Source organism: Bombus affinis, chromosome 14, assembly GCF_024516045.1.
Source record: "Bombus affinis isolate iyBomAffi1 chromosome 14, iyBomAffi1.2, whole genome shotgun sequence".
Taxonomy (NCBI): Eukaryota; Metazoa; Arthropoda; class Insecta; order Hymenoptera; family Apidae; genus Bombus; species Bombus affinis.
The window spans coordinates 7,277,318-7,290,892 of NC_066357.1; the positions used below are offsets into that span (position 1 = coordinate 7,277,318).

At 40.5% G+C, this 13,575-nt stretch overlaps 1 protein-coding gene across 2 annotated transcripts in view; it reads left to right on the plus strand.

Annotated features, from left to right (window-relative positions):
• Positions 1-13,575, plus strand: part of LOC126923951 (disintegrin and metalloproteinase domain-containing protein 10-like) — a 57,055-nt gene that overhangs the window by 1,570 nt on the left and 41,910 nt on the right. For both annotated transcript variants that reach the window (XM_050737904.1, XM_050737905.1), the window contains exons 2-3: positions 7,157-7,724; positions 10,909-11,056. In XM_050737904.1, the coding sequence (XP_050593861.1) occupies positions 7,490-7,724; positions 10,909-11,056 (383 nt within the window). In that variant the 5' untranslated portion in view covers positions 7,157-7,489. The remainder of the gene's footprint in view (positions 1-7,156; positions 7,725-10,908; positions 11,057-13,575) is intronic.

Genomic DNA, 13,575 nt, shown 5'->3' on the forward strand with positions numbered 1-13,575 from the left:
ATCCACGCGTCGATCTTTGTTAAGCCACTAAAGGCCAACGTTGGTCAACGTGACCTTTCGTTTGTAATTTCTTCTTTCAATCAATCTACGTTATTGAATTTTATTTTTTAATATCGCTGTTGTAAAAAAGTATTCGAAGTATTTATTTAATACCCTTTTCGCTAGTACGTATTTTTCATCCGTATCCTATACACGCAATTTTACAAAATGCTATATTTCAATTTCTTTAAATTTCATAAAATTGTTAAATCCAGATGGAAGAGATAGTAACAAAAAAGCATTAAACTACAATTAATAATCAGAATTCGGTAATGTAAACATAGACGGAAGAGGCTACGAATAAAACGTGTAACATTAATGACTCAATGAGTAATTGTAAAGCATAAATCTTTATACTTTGAAATCCTTTTTTATTTGGTTTCATCTCCATCTATATTTTATAAATTTATGAAACTAACAAATGCTCAAAGAAAACACGATATTCCTATCATTCCTAGAAATAGTAACAATACACTATTTCTACGATAAACTATATCAGTTCCTAAATTGTAAAACATTTTCTTCTATCTGTAATGTAAAATGCTTATTATTCGTAATACACTTCTGGTACGTTGACAAAGTCTATTAATTTAGTTATACCTCCCAGGAATATTACGTTTACGTTATTGGTACCTATTACCTCATTGTATAATCCTTAATGAGTTAATTACGAATTACGAATCTTTGTATCTTAAAATCATCCCTTGCTCGCTCGCAGTTCCTCCATCGTTCCAACGGTGTTCGACGCTAACTAACAATAGAAACTTGAAATTAATAATCCCGAAACTCCTCCGGCTTGTCTCCCATCGACGTAATTTCGCAGATGAACGTAACCACGGACTACGCTAATCGCCTTAAGCCGGGTATTAATAATCCTCGCACGTTCGCGACTCGCCTCCTCGATTTCATCAGGCCATCATATTCGAAATTTTCTGAGTTTCGACCGGGTCTCGCGAAAGTTTTGGACTCTGGTGACCTCGCAGCGATCGCGAACCGTCTCTTGGTAATTGCTTTAAAGGAGTTACGCCTCCTCTCCGTGTCGATGTCCGCCGAGTTCCGCCGACGAACGCTTAGGACATTACGCAAAACGTGTTTTGTTGGTGTGCGTTACGAGGTAACGGTTCAGCGAGGCGTGCTCCATGGAAAATTGTCCAATGTTGGCCGACGTTGGATTTTACGATCGACATTCGCGATTTTCGACGCCCGCACCGAGCTTTTTACGCGTTTTTAGCCGCTTTAGACTGTTTTACGTTGGTTCACGCTCGCCCGAAACTACCATACACACCATATACCATTGTTTGATATCTTCATCGGGTCTGGAATACCGGAAATGGACAGGAATTTCGGTTAATCCCTCGCTGATTTTAGTCGCGGTTCGTGCGTTCCATTTTAGATAGATCTTTCGAGGATAATTTAATTTTTCGTTTAATGTTTGTCGATCTATGTATGTGTCAGTCTTGGATCATCTAGCAAACGAAGATTATAGCAGAGATAGAAATAGATTAGTGGTATTTCCGATCGTTTCATAAGAGATCAATTTTATATTTTATTTCATCTGTTATTAGACTGTGACTTTAATGCGAAGTTTGAGGATGCAGAAATGAACAGATTTAATATAATATACGATGGGCAAAACGAATGTCTATTTGACTTTTATTTGTCTAATTGTGCGCAGAAAAACATAGATTGACATAAAATTCCGCTGTATTGCAATATTTATGAGCACCGCGTAATCTCTAACTTGCGGTATAATTTTATTGGTAATGTCAGTTTAATTGTACAAGACGACGTCTTGTGCTCTAATATACATAGTCGGTAATATACAGAGTGGCACGGAAATAATATATTACGAAATCTCGAACGAATTTAAAACCATAAGAGTCACGATGAAAAGAATTTCGTGCGCGGATGTATCGACGAGTTAATCTTTCCAAATCCGGTGACATCATCGGTCCCGTTAGTCGGATTCGGCCCAAACGCAGAAATAGCGAATAGGCTTACGTTCCGACCTGGTTTTTCCGTGGATAAATCCGTGGACGCGTTAATTTAAAAGTTCGCCCGGTAGAAATTTCATCTGGACGCCGGACGAGTGTTTCGAATAATGAGAAACGTTCCCTTGGTCGGTTTAATTCTGCTCCAAGAAAATTAACTGCGCTCTCCGGAAACACGGAGAAGAGTGGGACGAAGGGCAAAGAAAGAAAAAAGAAAATAAAAGAGAAGCGGACAAAAAAGTAGAAAGAACGCGAAGTATCCAGAAGAAAATCGCATTTACAATCAACTGCATTTGAAGGACTTAAAATCACTTTGAATTCGTATACATTTGAATTTCCTCGAATATAATTTAAAGCTACGAAACTGTTGAAAGTCTTGTAACTCTCGCGTGTCTTGAAGTCTTTGTATAGTCTTTGATAGTCTTTGTATTTTTCTTCGATTACGCATCGATGTTACTTACACGTGTCTCGAGAGAAAGACCAAGACCAGCGCGTCAGAATTAAACGATTATGGCATTCAATTCAGGATTGCAGGACTTTCAAGATATACGTATGTCGAAATTTTAAACACTCAAAATCGAAAATTCCAAATTTACACTCAAAGGCCTTGGAGGACGTTTCGTTTTTAATAAACCTTCTCTATCCCGGCCAGATTGCGAATGTTAAATTATATAAAATTTATAGGAGAAATTTTAATGAATCAGCATTTTGTACATGTACCTCCTTCATCTTCATTCTTTCCAATTTTGAAACTAACGTAGTATCCATTCGTTCTAGGACTTTTGCACGAAGGTATATCAAAACTGCCAAAAATTCCAAGCTTCGATTCGCGGTTGAAGCGATTCGAATCTCCACAGTCTTGAAGATCTCTGAACCGCTCCAAAATCGGAATGCCCATTGCTAGATGCGGCTCTGTGCGGTGAAACCGTAGCCGGTTTACCGCTACACCCGACACACATACTCGTTCCGCCCAATTGGAGCGCGTTGGTCGCATGTTCCCGCTAATAATGGCCAATTGATACGTTATCACGACCGGTTGCGTACGAATGCAGAGCCTGGTATTAAATATTTGGTGCGATGATAGGTGGAGCGTTGGCGAGAAATCCGCGTGACTCTCGTCGTTTCGTTGTTCCTTCTGGCAAAGTCGGTGTATCGCAGTTTCGCGTCATGGAAAGAGGACAAAGTCGTAGTACGTATCTACGTGGGACGATTATCATTCGCGGATCGTCGGCCGAGAACGACGCGTTCGTGGCGCAGAACCGAGCGGTACGCGCGAGACAATTTTGCAAATTGTCGCCAGGGAGACGCGGGTCGAATTCTCTCTCGCGACCATGTTCTCCAGTCGTATTCCCCACCATGCTCCTCTTCGCCATTTTCTCTCTGCACTTCTCGCTGCGCGTATCTCCACTTTTTCCTCGTTTTTCCTCCCACGCGAGAATTTGTTTCATCCAGCGGCCGCTGGAGAACGCCGATAAAGCGTGTTCTTTCAACGTTCAGCACACCTACACAGCGTGAAAAAAATGCGGATGTTTGCAAATATTACGAGAGATAGATTGCACGGTAGACTGGTCTGCTTGGTTACCTACGATCGTTGATTCGCGCACGTCGAAACGGAAAGCTGATTCGAGAGAGTTATACGGTTATCTAGTTTCTCCGTTCTATCTTTCCACGCGTCTCAGCCTAGTTGCGCCTTAAAGATTCACAGAGTACTAGAGTAACAACTTTTGCCTGCCAGGAAGATACGAGATGGAGAGAAAGGCTCGTGGGCGTTAGGTGAAACTGTGAAAATTCGAATCAAACGGTCTTTCTTTGGTTCTTTCTCTTTTTTTGGCGGTTACTGAGGACAGAATTTCGGAAGAATTAATGTTACCGTGTATGAAGACTCCGATAACACGATTAGCAGACAGCGAATGCTTATGAATTTGTGGAAAATTTAAGGATGCAAAAATTCGCAGAGTGCACGTGGCATGAAGAAGCGTGTAAAATATCCAAAGCGAAGCATGCATTATGTATATAGACGAAGAAATCTGTACTTATGTTTCGCATTCTTAACGCTACAAATACCAGGATAATTAAGACGACCAATTCGTAATTGTTATATGTGAATTTCATAGATTTTGTGTATTTTTCATCTGAATAATTTTGTTTTATGAAATAACAAGTACTATACGGATAGGAGTTTATTTTTCTTGCATTCTATATTCTTAATACGCTTTTCATTTTTATTTATTCGATACAAATTTTATCAGTCGTCTGTAATTCTGGTGTCTATCATTTTGATATGAACTTCCGTCGTCTTAATAATTATACGTTTCTATCGTATTTTCGCCATATCATTTTCATAATGTTAATAGAACGAAAAGAAAAAACTTTGGCAAAAGTATGTATAAGGGAACGGTTGCAAATTGTTCGTTTTGGTTACACGGTTGTGTGTCATTCAATAGCCGTCGCGACACTGGAAACGTAGAAAAAAGTGCAAAAATCAACACGTCGCACGTGAACGGTTGAACCATGACTGTGTCTGTACTCGGTTGGATATCGTTTTCCCGTAGCTCGCATGGAAGTTTACCGTGATAACCGGTGGACAGAATCGGTTCTGCTGGTTGCTGGACGACTGCAAACGTCTCGCGTAACTTTAATACCTGGTACAGAGAGCTTTCGCAAATATCGTGCACCTTTCTCAATCGTCGAAAGCATCTCGCTTTTTGACCGGACCGTCTGTGTCCATGGCAGAAGGATAGAGAGCTCCTTTGAGTAAATAACTACCCCATGTTCTTATCGCTATGACTCGTTTGCTTTGCAGAAAAGGCTCTAGTGCAGTGCGTCATGAAACTAGAAAAATGCAATTACTCACGAAATATACAGGGTGGCTGGTAACTGACGGTACAAGCGGAAAGGGGGTGATTCTACTCGAAAAAAGGAGTCGAAAATATAGAATAAAAATTTGTCGTTTGAGGCTTTGTTTTCGAGAAAATCGACTTAGAAAGTGTTCATAGAAATTTAATTAGAAGAACAAAAGTATGTGTTTGGCAGAATGGGCAACATTTTCAGCAATTTTTGTAATAATAAACTTTACGATTACTTCATATTATTTCATTATGTATTCCTAATTTTCCGTTATGGCAAAAACAAACTTAAACTGCGATAATATCCATCGAGACAACGATCTGCAGTGAGATCCGTTATAACGAGACGTGATAAAGTGCACGCGTACCGAGCGAAAATTCAAAGTCGATTTTCTCGAAAACAAAGCCTCAAACGAAAAATTTTTATTCTATATTTTCGACTTCTTTTTTCGCGTAGAATCATCCCCTTTCCGCTTGTACCACCAATTACCAACCACCCTGTATAAAGCGTGCTGTAATATGTTGGACTCGCTTTGGGAATCGATCGTACTCCCAAGTTACGAATTGCAATTATAATAATGAAAAACATGAAAAAAGTACATTTTTTACAAACAGTAATTACGCGATTTAGTGAATTTCCCTAATTACGAATATTCGATTACAGTATTCTTTCGGATATTTCTGTTTTAGCGTTACAATAAGAAATCAATCGGAAGAAATTAGTCTACTTTCCGTTATTTTATTAAGGAACGTCAACTTTTAAGACGTTTCCTTGTTTCTTAAAAATAGATCAATTACTCACGTACAGTGGCTACAGTAAGTATTTGCATATTTCTGTACTCGATATAGTATCACCAATACCAGTTACTTAAGTCCAAGTATTTTCACGTGACCACGAAAGTGTGGCGGTATAAAGATGAAATTCAGAACCTGATAAGAAAACGCTTCGTTAGAAGATAAGGATATGTGCAAGTACGCTTTTCACCCGCTGTATGAAGCTACATTCAACTCGATAAATTGAAAAGTAGAGAGTCCTGATGATGTCACAGAAGCTATTTTTTAAATTGATCTTCATCAGTTCCTCATATTCTAGTTAAACTGTCAGAAACTCGACTGGATCGATATGATTCATTTTTAAATTGCTGATATCGCGGGACGCTGTATGTTTCTAAAGGGGATTTCTTTTTGAAAAGTATCGACGAAAAAGACTTGACGATCGTCAAGTGAAGTATTCGTATTCATTGACTGAGTTTTTCACGAAACTGATGGAGATACAAGATCTAAGAACGCTGTAGCGAACGAGCCTGGCGAACATTGACGATGATTTATCGCGCGAGTTGGCCATCGCGTCTTCCGACTTCCACTACACACGCGCTCTTCTCCAGGAAATTTTTCAGCAACAACTTCTTAAGGAGACGTTTAAAGAATCGCCTTCCTTATCCGCTTTTCACCGGTGTTTTCGCGTTCGGTCACGTCTTGCGTAAAACATGGTCGATTTCTATGGTCCCCTCGACGTTCCCTCGATTAGCGGTAGCTTGTAAAATCACTCGTCTATGACATTTCATCGCTTAATCTATTTCAATCTAAAGCGTCACTGAAATTGACTTTATCTCGGCAACTTGCAGTTCAATTTTATTAGGTCGACGATTTTCGACTGTGTTGCGCAGCGCGTCGGTGTGCCGCAAAAATTTTCATTCCTCAACCATTGCAGTCGAATGTCACCACGGTGACTGAATCTAAAATTCCGTTTCAAAATCGAATGGCACTATAAATATTTCTGAATATTTAATTCATCTGAAATATAACTGAAACTTGCTTCGACCAATTTGCTATTCCCATTGGAAAAATATGCCGACCGCAAAGGATTAAAGCTTGCAATAATCCGATTATTTACCGACGTTGTTCCCCTTAGATTGTCAAACAAAATGAGTAATAACCGTGCAGTGTGAATGACCTGTCTTGGATCAAATGCAATATATCTTCCGGTACGTCGTAGAATTTTAGTAACCAGATGAAAAATGTTGGAAATCGCTGTATCCGACGAAGACCCACGCGTCACGATCTTTCGATCCATACGCACATGTTCCGTCGTATAAAGATTCCGAACAAAGGTATGGAAGATGATCCTATTCTCTGTCCTTTGAACCAATGACGTAACCGTGACAGAAAAATCTGAACAACGCGAGATCCGCGAAGGATCAAACGTTGACTGGCGAAGCCTGTTCGAAAAATTAATCCCGTTCCCTGGCTGAATCATTTTCTTTTTTCTTTCTTTTGCAGGAGTAGGATCGATCGGTCGTGAGGACGAAGAAGAGCTGCCGATCGACGAAGGTAGCAGGAGTCGGGGGAAAAAGGCTGAAAGCGTGGGAGGAGGGTCGAAAGGTTGAGCGACCCGCGGAGGAGAAAGAAGAGAAAGAGGACGTGGCGGAAGCACGTTCGGTGGAAGAGGAGGAAGAGGAGGAGGAGAAGGAAAATCGAAAGTAGGAGGGAGACAGAGGTCGAGAGAGGAAGAGAGATGAGTCTGGTGGGTGACTCGCAAAGTGCGGTGGTCGGTTGTTCGACGAAAGGCAGATAGCGCCATTAGTTATTGCTGGGCCGGAGAACGTCGAGCCGATGCGCGCTACGGCCCTGGCCGTTGACGAAGAAGGGGAAGAGGAGGAGGAAGAAGAGGAGGACGAGGTTAGAGGAGGGCACAACGGGGCCCAGAGGGCCACGATGTATCCCTTCGGGTCGAAGGACCGTCGTCGTCATCCTGGAATCGGGACGCCCTTGATTTTCTTCTTGGTGTTCGGTTGCCTTCTAATCATCGCCGTTGCCTCGCCTCTTCATCCTGTGCCACCACACAGAGGTGAGTCACGTTCGATTCCGGCTAGTGCCTTCCATCGAACTCTCTGTTTATTCATAGGGTCTATCTGTTAATTTCCCAGTTCATTAACGCTCTGTGACGAACAGCGGTAGCGTGTAGCGATGGGATCAAGTTCAATGTGTACACTACCCTGCACAAATATTTGTACACCTGGTGCAATGCAAATCAAACACCGATGTTTTTAAAATTTCTTCGACATTTCGACGAAAGAACGTTTCTCTGCCGTTAACTCTTCGCTACTTGCCACAACTGCGGTCAAACGTTCTGGTAAATCGAAACTGAAACAAGGAGTATACCTGTGTCGATCAAGTTCCATATTTATCTCTAACGCATAGTCGACGGTTCGTAAAATCTATAGAAACTTCTCGAATCTGGTTGAAAACGCATAATTTTAATCATCTTAAGAGCATCGGACAAATATACTTCAAGCCACTTAACTCAGCCGTTTCTGTAGAAAGGAAAAATGTTTCGTAAAATTATCTCTTTCTTATGTTTCTTTCGTCCGCCACCGTACGAACAGTTCGAATCTAGTTGGTGAATTTTCGAACCTACTTGCGCCGTATTCAAGTCCATCGCTAGTATCGTGTACGACACACAATCGAATGACCAGCCACGTCCCTTTGCCTGTTTTCACAGCTGTTTACCGGGTATAAGTAACGCGTGTAATTAACCTCTAAACAGCTGGATCGTAATTAACGCTATCACTCTAAGGTCCAAACTGTTAGGCTATTAGCAAGGATTCCGCACACTTTGCGTAACTAGCGTCCGCAACTCGCGTAACTACACAGAACCGTCACCGATAGAGATAATAGGTAGCAAAGAGGCAGAGTCACGTTCGGTTTCTTCTATCTGAAATCGCTATCTTGCTGGATAAGGTAACGAGGATGGAGGCATAGCGGAGGTTTGGCTGCGGGCTACGGAGATATCTATTGTTGATGGAAAATCCGATACAAACTGTCCGGTGTAGGGTGGTCGCATTGTAACTCGCTGTTGGCCAACGCATCGATAGCGAGCCACGGTAATTAGATTATTGGCGAGTGTTGCGTAAGCTGTAAGCCGTACGATGCGGCCTGGACAACGCCACGAGGTGCTGTTAAACTACGCTCGTTGCGCGACTCCGCGCGAGCAACGTTTTAATAGGCAACGAGACAAACACTTTACCATCGTGTTGTTGCCTTTGTTCTTGACCGGTACTTACCGACCAAACAATGGAAACACCAAGACGAATGCCACTCCGATCGCGAGTGCACTCCCCTATTTCTTTCTCGATTCTATCTCGTCTCGATGACGCGATCCTGATGTAGGTTTCGGATAAAATGTGGAAAAGAAACGTTTTCTCGTTTGTTGTACTTGTTGTTAAGAATCCGAGTTAGCGTGTCTGTAAAATCCTTTAAGAGGATTTTCTGTCGAGTTTTCCAGAGGTGCCTTCTCTGAAATGAAGATCTCAGGGGAAAATATGACTAGTGTACTTTCGGTGGTTTTCCCATTTCAATATTTTTGCTACTAAGACGGCGAACGTTTTAATGTGCAATAAATTATAAAGTATATCGAATATTTCAAGAGACGTATTAATGGAAATTGGATTATAGGATGCATTTAACATTTACATATTTGGATATGAAAAATACAAAGTATTAGATTTATCCAACGGTATTGAAGATGACGGGGGAATAACGTGAATATTTGAAATTTATTAATCGACTCCATATCAAATTTTCTTGTGGGATTAAATATCTATTTTTGTTATTGAATATACTAAAAACGACTGTTTAATCGTTTGCGAAATTTCCTAAATTTACCACGTATTTTCAAGAAACTTACATTCGTGAATATAACAGGCTGTTCCATTTTCAACTACCTTCGACTGCGATATCTTAATTATTCATCATATTATACTATATTTTATTAACAAAAATGTTTGTTCAAATATTCAAGAGACAAGAGATCAAAGTATAAAACTATTCGCGTGTAAGAAGACGAAGAACGTGACTTATTTTCTTCCGCTGTTTCTCGCACCCTGGATCGCAAGATTCTCTCATTTTCTGGAATCAAAGAAAGGGATAATCAAACCGAATGATTTACCTTTTATTAGACTACGAGCTAATTTTCGAGATTAACTTGGACAAGAAAGAAAAGCGAACTCTGTTCCTCCCACGGACCAAAGTGTCTCGTTCGTGCAAACGACTCTGGCGCAATTCTCACCGTACTCCCACCCCCGCGATAGCGAAAGTCCAGGTCCTGAAGTTTCGGATTTTGCAAGATCCTAAGTGGTTTCTCTTTGTCGGTTCTGTTAAAAGGCCGGGAAGCGAGAGATCGGTTAATGGGACATTCCACGCAATCCAATAATTTACAATATAATTATAGAACACGATAGTTAAGTTCAGAAACTAATTATTATCTTGTAAATCCGGTAATTTTTTTACAATACAAAATTTCACCGTCCCTCGTCTCTTCTTTCCTCTTCATTTTTCATTTTTTTCTCTCTCTCTCTTTCGACACTTGTAAATAGACTGCGAATATTTATGAATATTCATATTTTGTCGAATATGGCCGAGAAAGTTGCACCTCGATGATATAATTTCATTGTCCCACCAAATTCAAAAATATATCGTGTATCAGTGTATTCTAAAGAGTATGTACTATACTTTGATATTTGAAAAAATTTCCCAGAGCTCGAGAAAAATGTACAGTCTAATTATAAGAAGTTAAATGACTAATCGCCGCGTTCATGTTCATTCTAGCAATTTTTGCGCGATGCGAAACTTCCACCGCTTCTTGTCTCTCCTTTTCTTTTCATTAACAGATTATGAGCTATTGTCTTCCCTGTTTCGTGTTTTTATACTGTTCTCTATTATCTTTGATATAGTTCGCAATGGCCTTCATCAGATACACTCTTCAGTCAGCTTAGTATACTTGAAATATCGTTTCGAACCGCTGCAATAAAACAAAGTGTTTTGTTTTCTTAGCGTTGATTTTAACAAAGAATCAAATAAATCAAAATAACAAATTCTTATTATATGTTAAAAATCTTTTTAGTACTCGTAATTCGCTATAGTTAAGCATCAACCTACTGAAGCTTTTCTCGTATTCGTTTTCTTTTTTCTTTTTTGTTTTTCACAGTTATAAAGCAGTTAATGGAAGGATGTTCGGTTCCCATCTGTTTCAGGTATCACGCTCAGTTCTTACATCGGCTATTACGAGGTGGCCTCCTATGATACCGCGGCCTTGAGACAACATAGTAACCGGATGCGTCGCGATGTCTCCGACGCGGTCGACAATCAACCTTTGCTGCTGCAACTGAAAGCGCTCGACAAGTGAGTCTTTTTTCCCTCTCTCTCTCTCTCTCTTTACTTCTCGAAGTAAAAGTAAGTACGTTCCTTTGCTAACTAGCGCGCTGGGTCACGACACATTTTTCCCAAGGAAATTACAAACGCGAAATGAACACGACATTAAAGGATTCTTTAACGAATTACCGTGCCAGCCGCGACCACTCTCCTTTCTTTCACCGACGTATCAAAAGAGAGCCGTGCTCTGCTGTTCCGTGATTTTTGCTTACGCTGCCTACACGTTTAAACATCTCGGTTTGCCAACATGAATTTCATCTCGTTACGAATTTTTTGCCACTTAAAGCGAGATTACTTCGTTACAACCACGCGATGTTTCTTGCTTCTTCGCGAGATAACTTGCCTGGAAACTAACGGTTGCAAGGTACATTCCGTGGACTTTGAACTAGGATCGCTCAGGAGTTTCAATGTTTTTTTTATTCCTTCTTATTTTTAGTATAATCGAGGGAGACGAGCAAATTTTGATAGCGAAGTTTATTTCGTAAAAAGATGTCACGTATATGTACATGTTATTAATTTGACTTCATTACAGCTCATATTCATTTTAGCGCGCTCTGCATCCACTGCCGTGTCGTATATTTCATGGCACCGTTATTTTGTTAAATATTCTGAACTTTGTCTACAAATCTAACAATGTATAGTAGTTAATAATGGTTTTGGTCGTGCAACCTACGCGGTAATTTGTTCCGTCCGCTGAAAATTATAACAGTAAACGGTAGAGAAACATTTTTCCATTACAACATTGAGTGATAACGATAATGTTAATATCGTAATCGAACGTATCCAAATACTCAGATGTGATAGTGTACGGTTTTGGGAAAAGCGAAATTCCAGTCGCATATAGTAGCACATCTGATGGCATCAATCTTAATGAACCACTTAATTGACAGTAGGGAAACGTTCTTTATATTTATAAATTATAACATTAAAAATAGTAATATTTTAGTCGTGCTATGCCGAGTGTTCAGATATTTAAGCGCGGTAGTATATGTTTTTCACAGAAACGAAATTCCAATCGCGTATCAAGGTATATCTAATGGCATCGGTGTTCTAAGATTATCATACGATTAGGTCGATAGAGGTGAAGTTAATTAAGGTCAAGATCATGTAGAAGCTATACGCGTTACACGAATTAGTGCGTACACGTGCGCAAAGGGATAGATTAACAGAGTTACAGGATACTTGGTACTATATCAAACCGGCAAACAAAGCTTTCCTGACATTTGGAAGCGATACACCGCGGATGTAATAGAATCCCCTTTGTTTCCACAAAATTACGTTATATTTGCTTTCCTGAATTTCCCTTAAATGAAATTAATTACACGACCGGACAACAATATAAATTTCGGCCGCGTAAGCGTTGCGAGGACAGGTGCTTCGGAACAATTTATAATCGCTTCTTTTGTCCAACGTCGGAGAATGGTTCGCAAATTTTCCAGCTGACAATTAAAAAGTCGTTAACACGTAATCACATTATCAATGCTTCCGATTACGTTAAAACCCCGCCGCGTTATTACATTTACATATTTTTGTGGTTCATTGCTTTGCAAATTAAAACTCAAATTAAATTTCTCCAACGATGGAATTTCTTGTCAATTAAAACGAATATATACAGTGGCGAATAAAAGAAAGCCCAGCATCTATACGTATTTGTATATACAAGTACGTATTCCTTTCTCTGTTAAACAATTTCTTAACTTATGTTCCTTAATATATTGCCGATTGTCATCTATCCTACATTCTATTGTATTTTACTACGTCTATACTTTGTCTATACGTTACTCTTGTCCAATTAGTTTCGTTTTATAAAATTACGTTGTTTCTTCGAATCGTTTCTATTTTCGATTCTCCCTGTCTGCCATTGTGTTACAAAATTTCACTGCAAACTTACAAAAACTCCGGAAAACACGTATACACGCAAAACGGGAACCCGATCCTGTCGTGACAAAGGGAGAGAAGGCGGCACCAAATTGGCAGATCGTTCTGTGTCGCGGTAAGTTTTAAATCGTCGATATGTATAAAAGACGCGTGGTGCCTGAGAAACACGAGCTACACCCTTGTGCACACGTTTCCTTTGCCACCCTCCGCCGCATTATCTTGCCAGTTTGTACCAGGTGCAGCAGGGTGGAAATACGAAGGGACGCGAGGAGTTGGCGAAAGAAAAAGAGGAGGTACGCTTGGTACGACATTTAGGACGCTCGGAGCCCACCTACACTCTGCTTTACATTTTATTGCTTGCCGTGAATTCGACCGATTTACATAAAGAGACGAACGCCCCGTCGGTCGCTCGGTTATTCACTCGCTGCCAGCAGAGTCGCGAGACCAGACACACAGAGAGGACCTCGGGTGCCTTTCAACTCGAACGACTCGCCGAACCTCTCCGTAGGTCGCGCGAATTTTCGCCCGCCAGCGAAGCTAGCAGAGCAGAGGCAGTTTGTCTGGTATCATGGACAAAGCGACGAATCTCCGGCACGCGGACTATGCGAAAC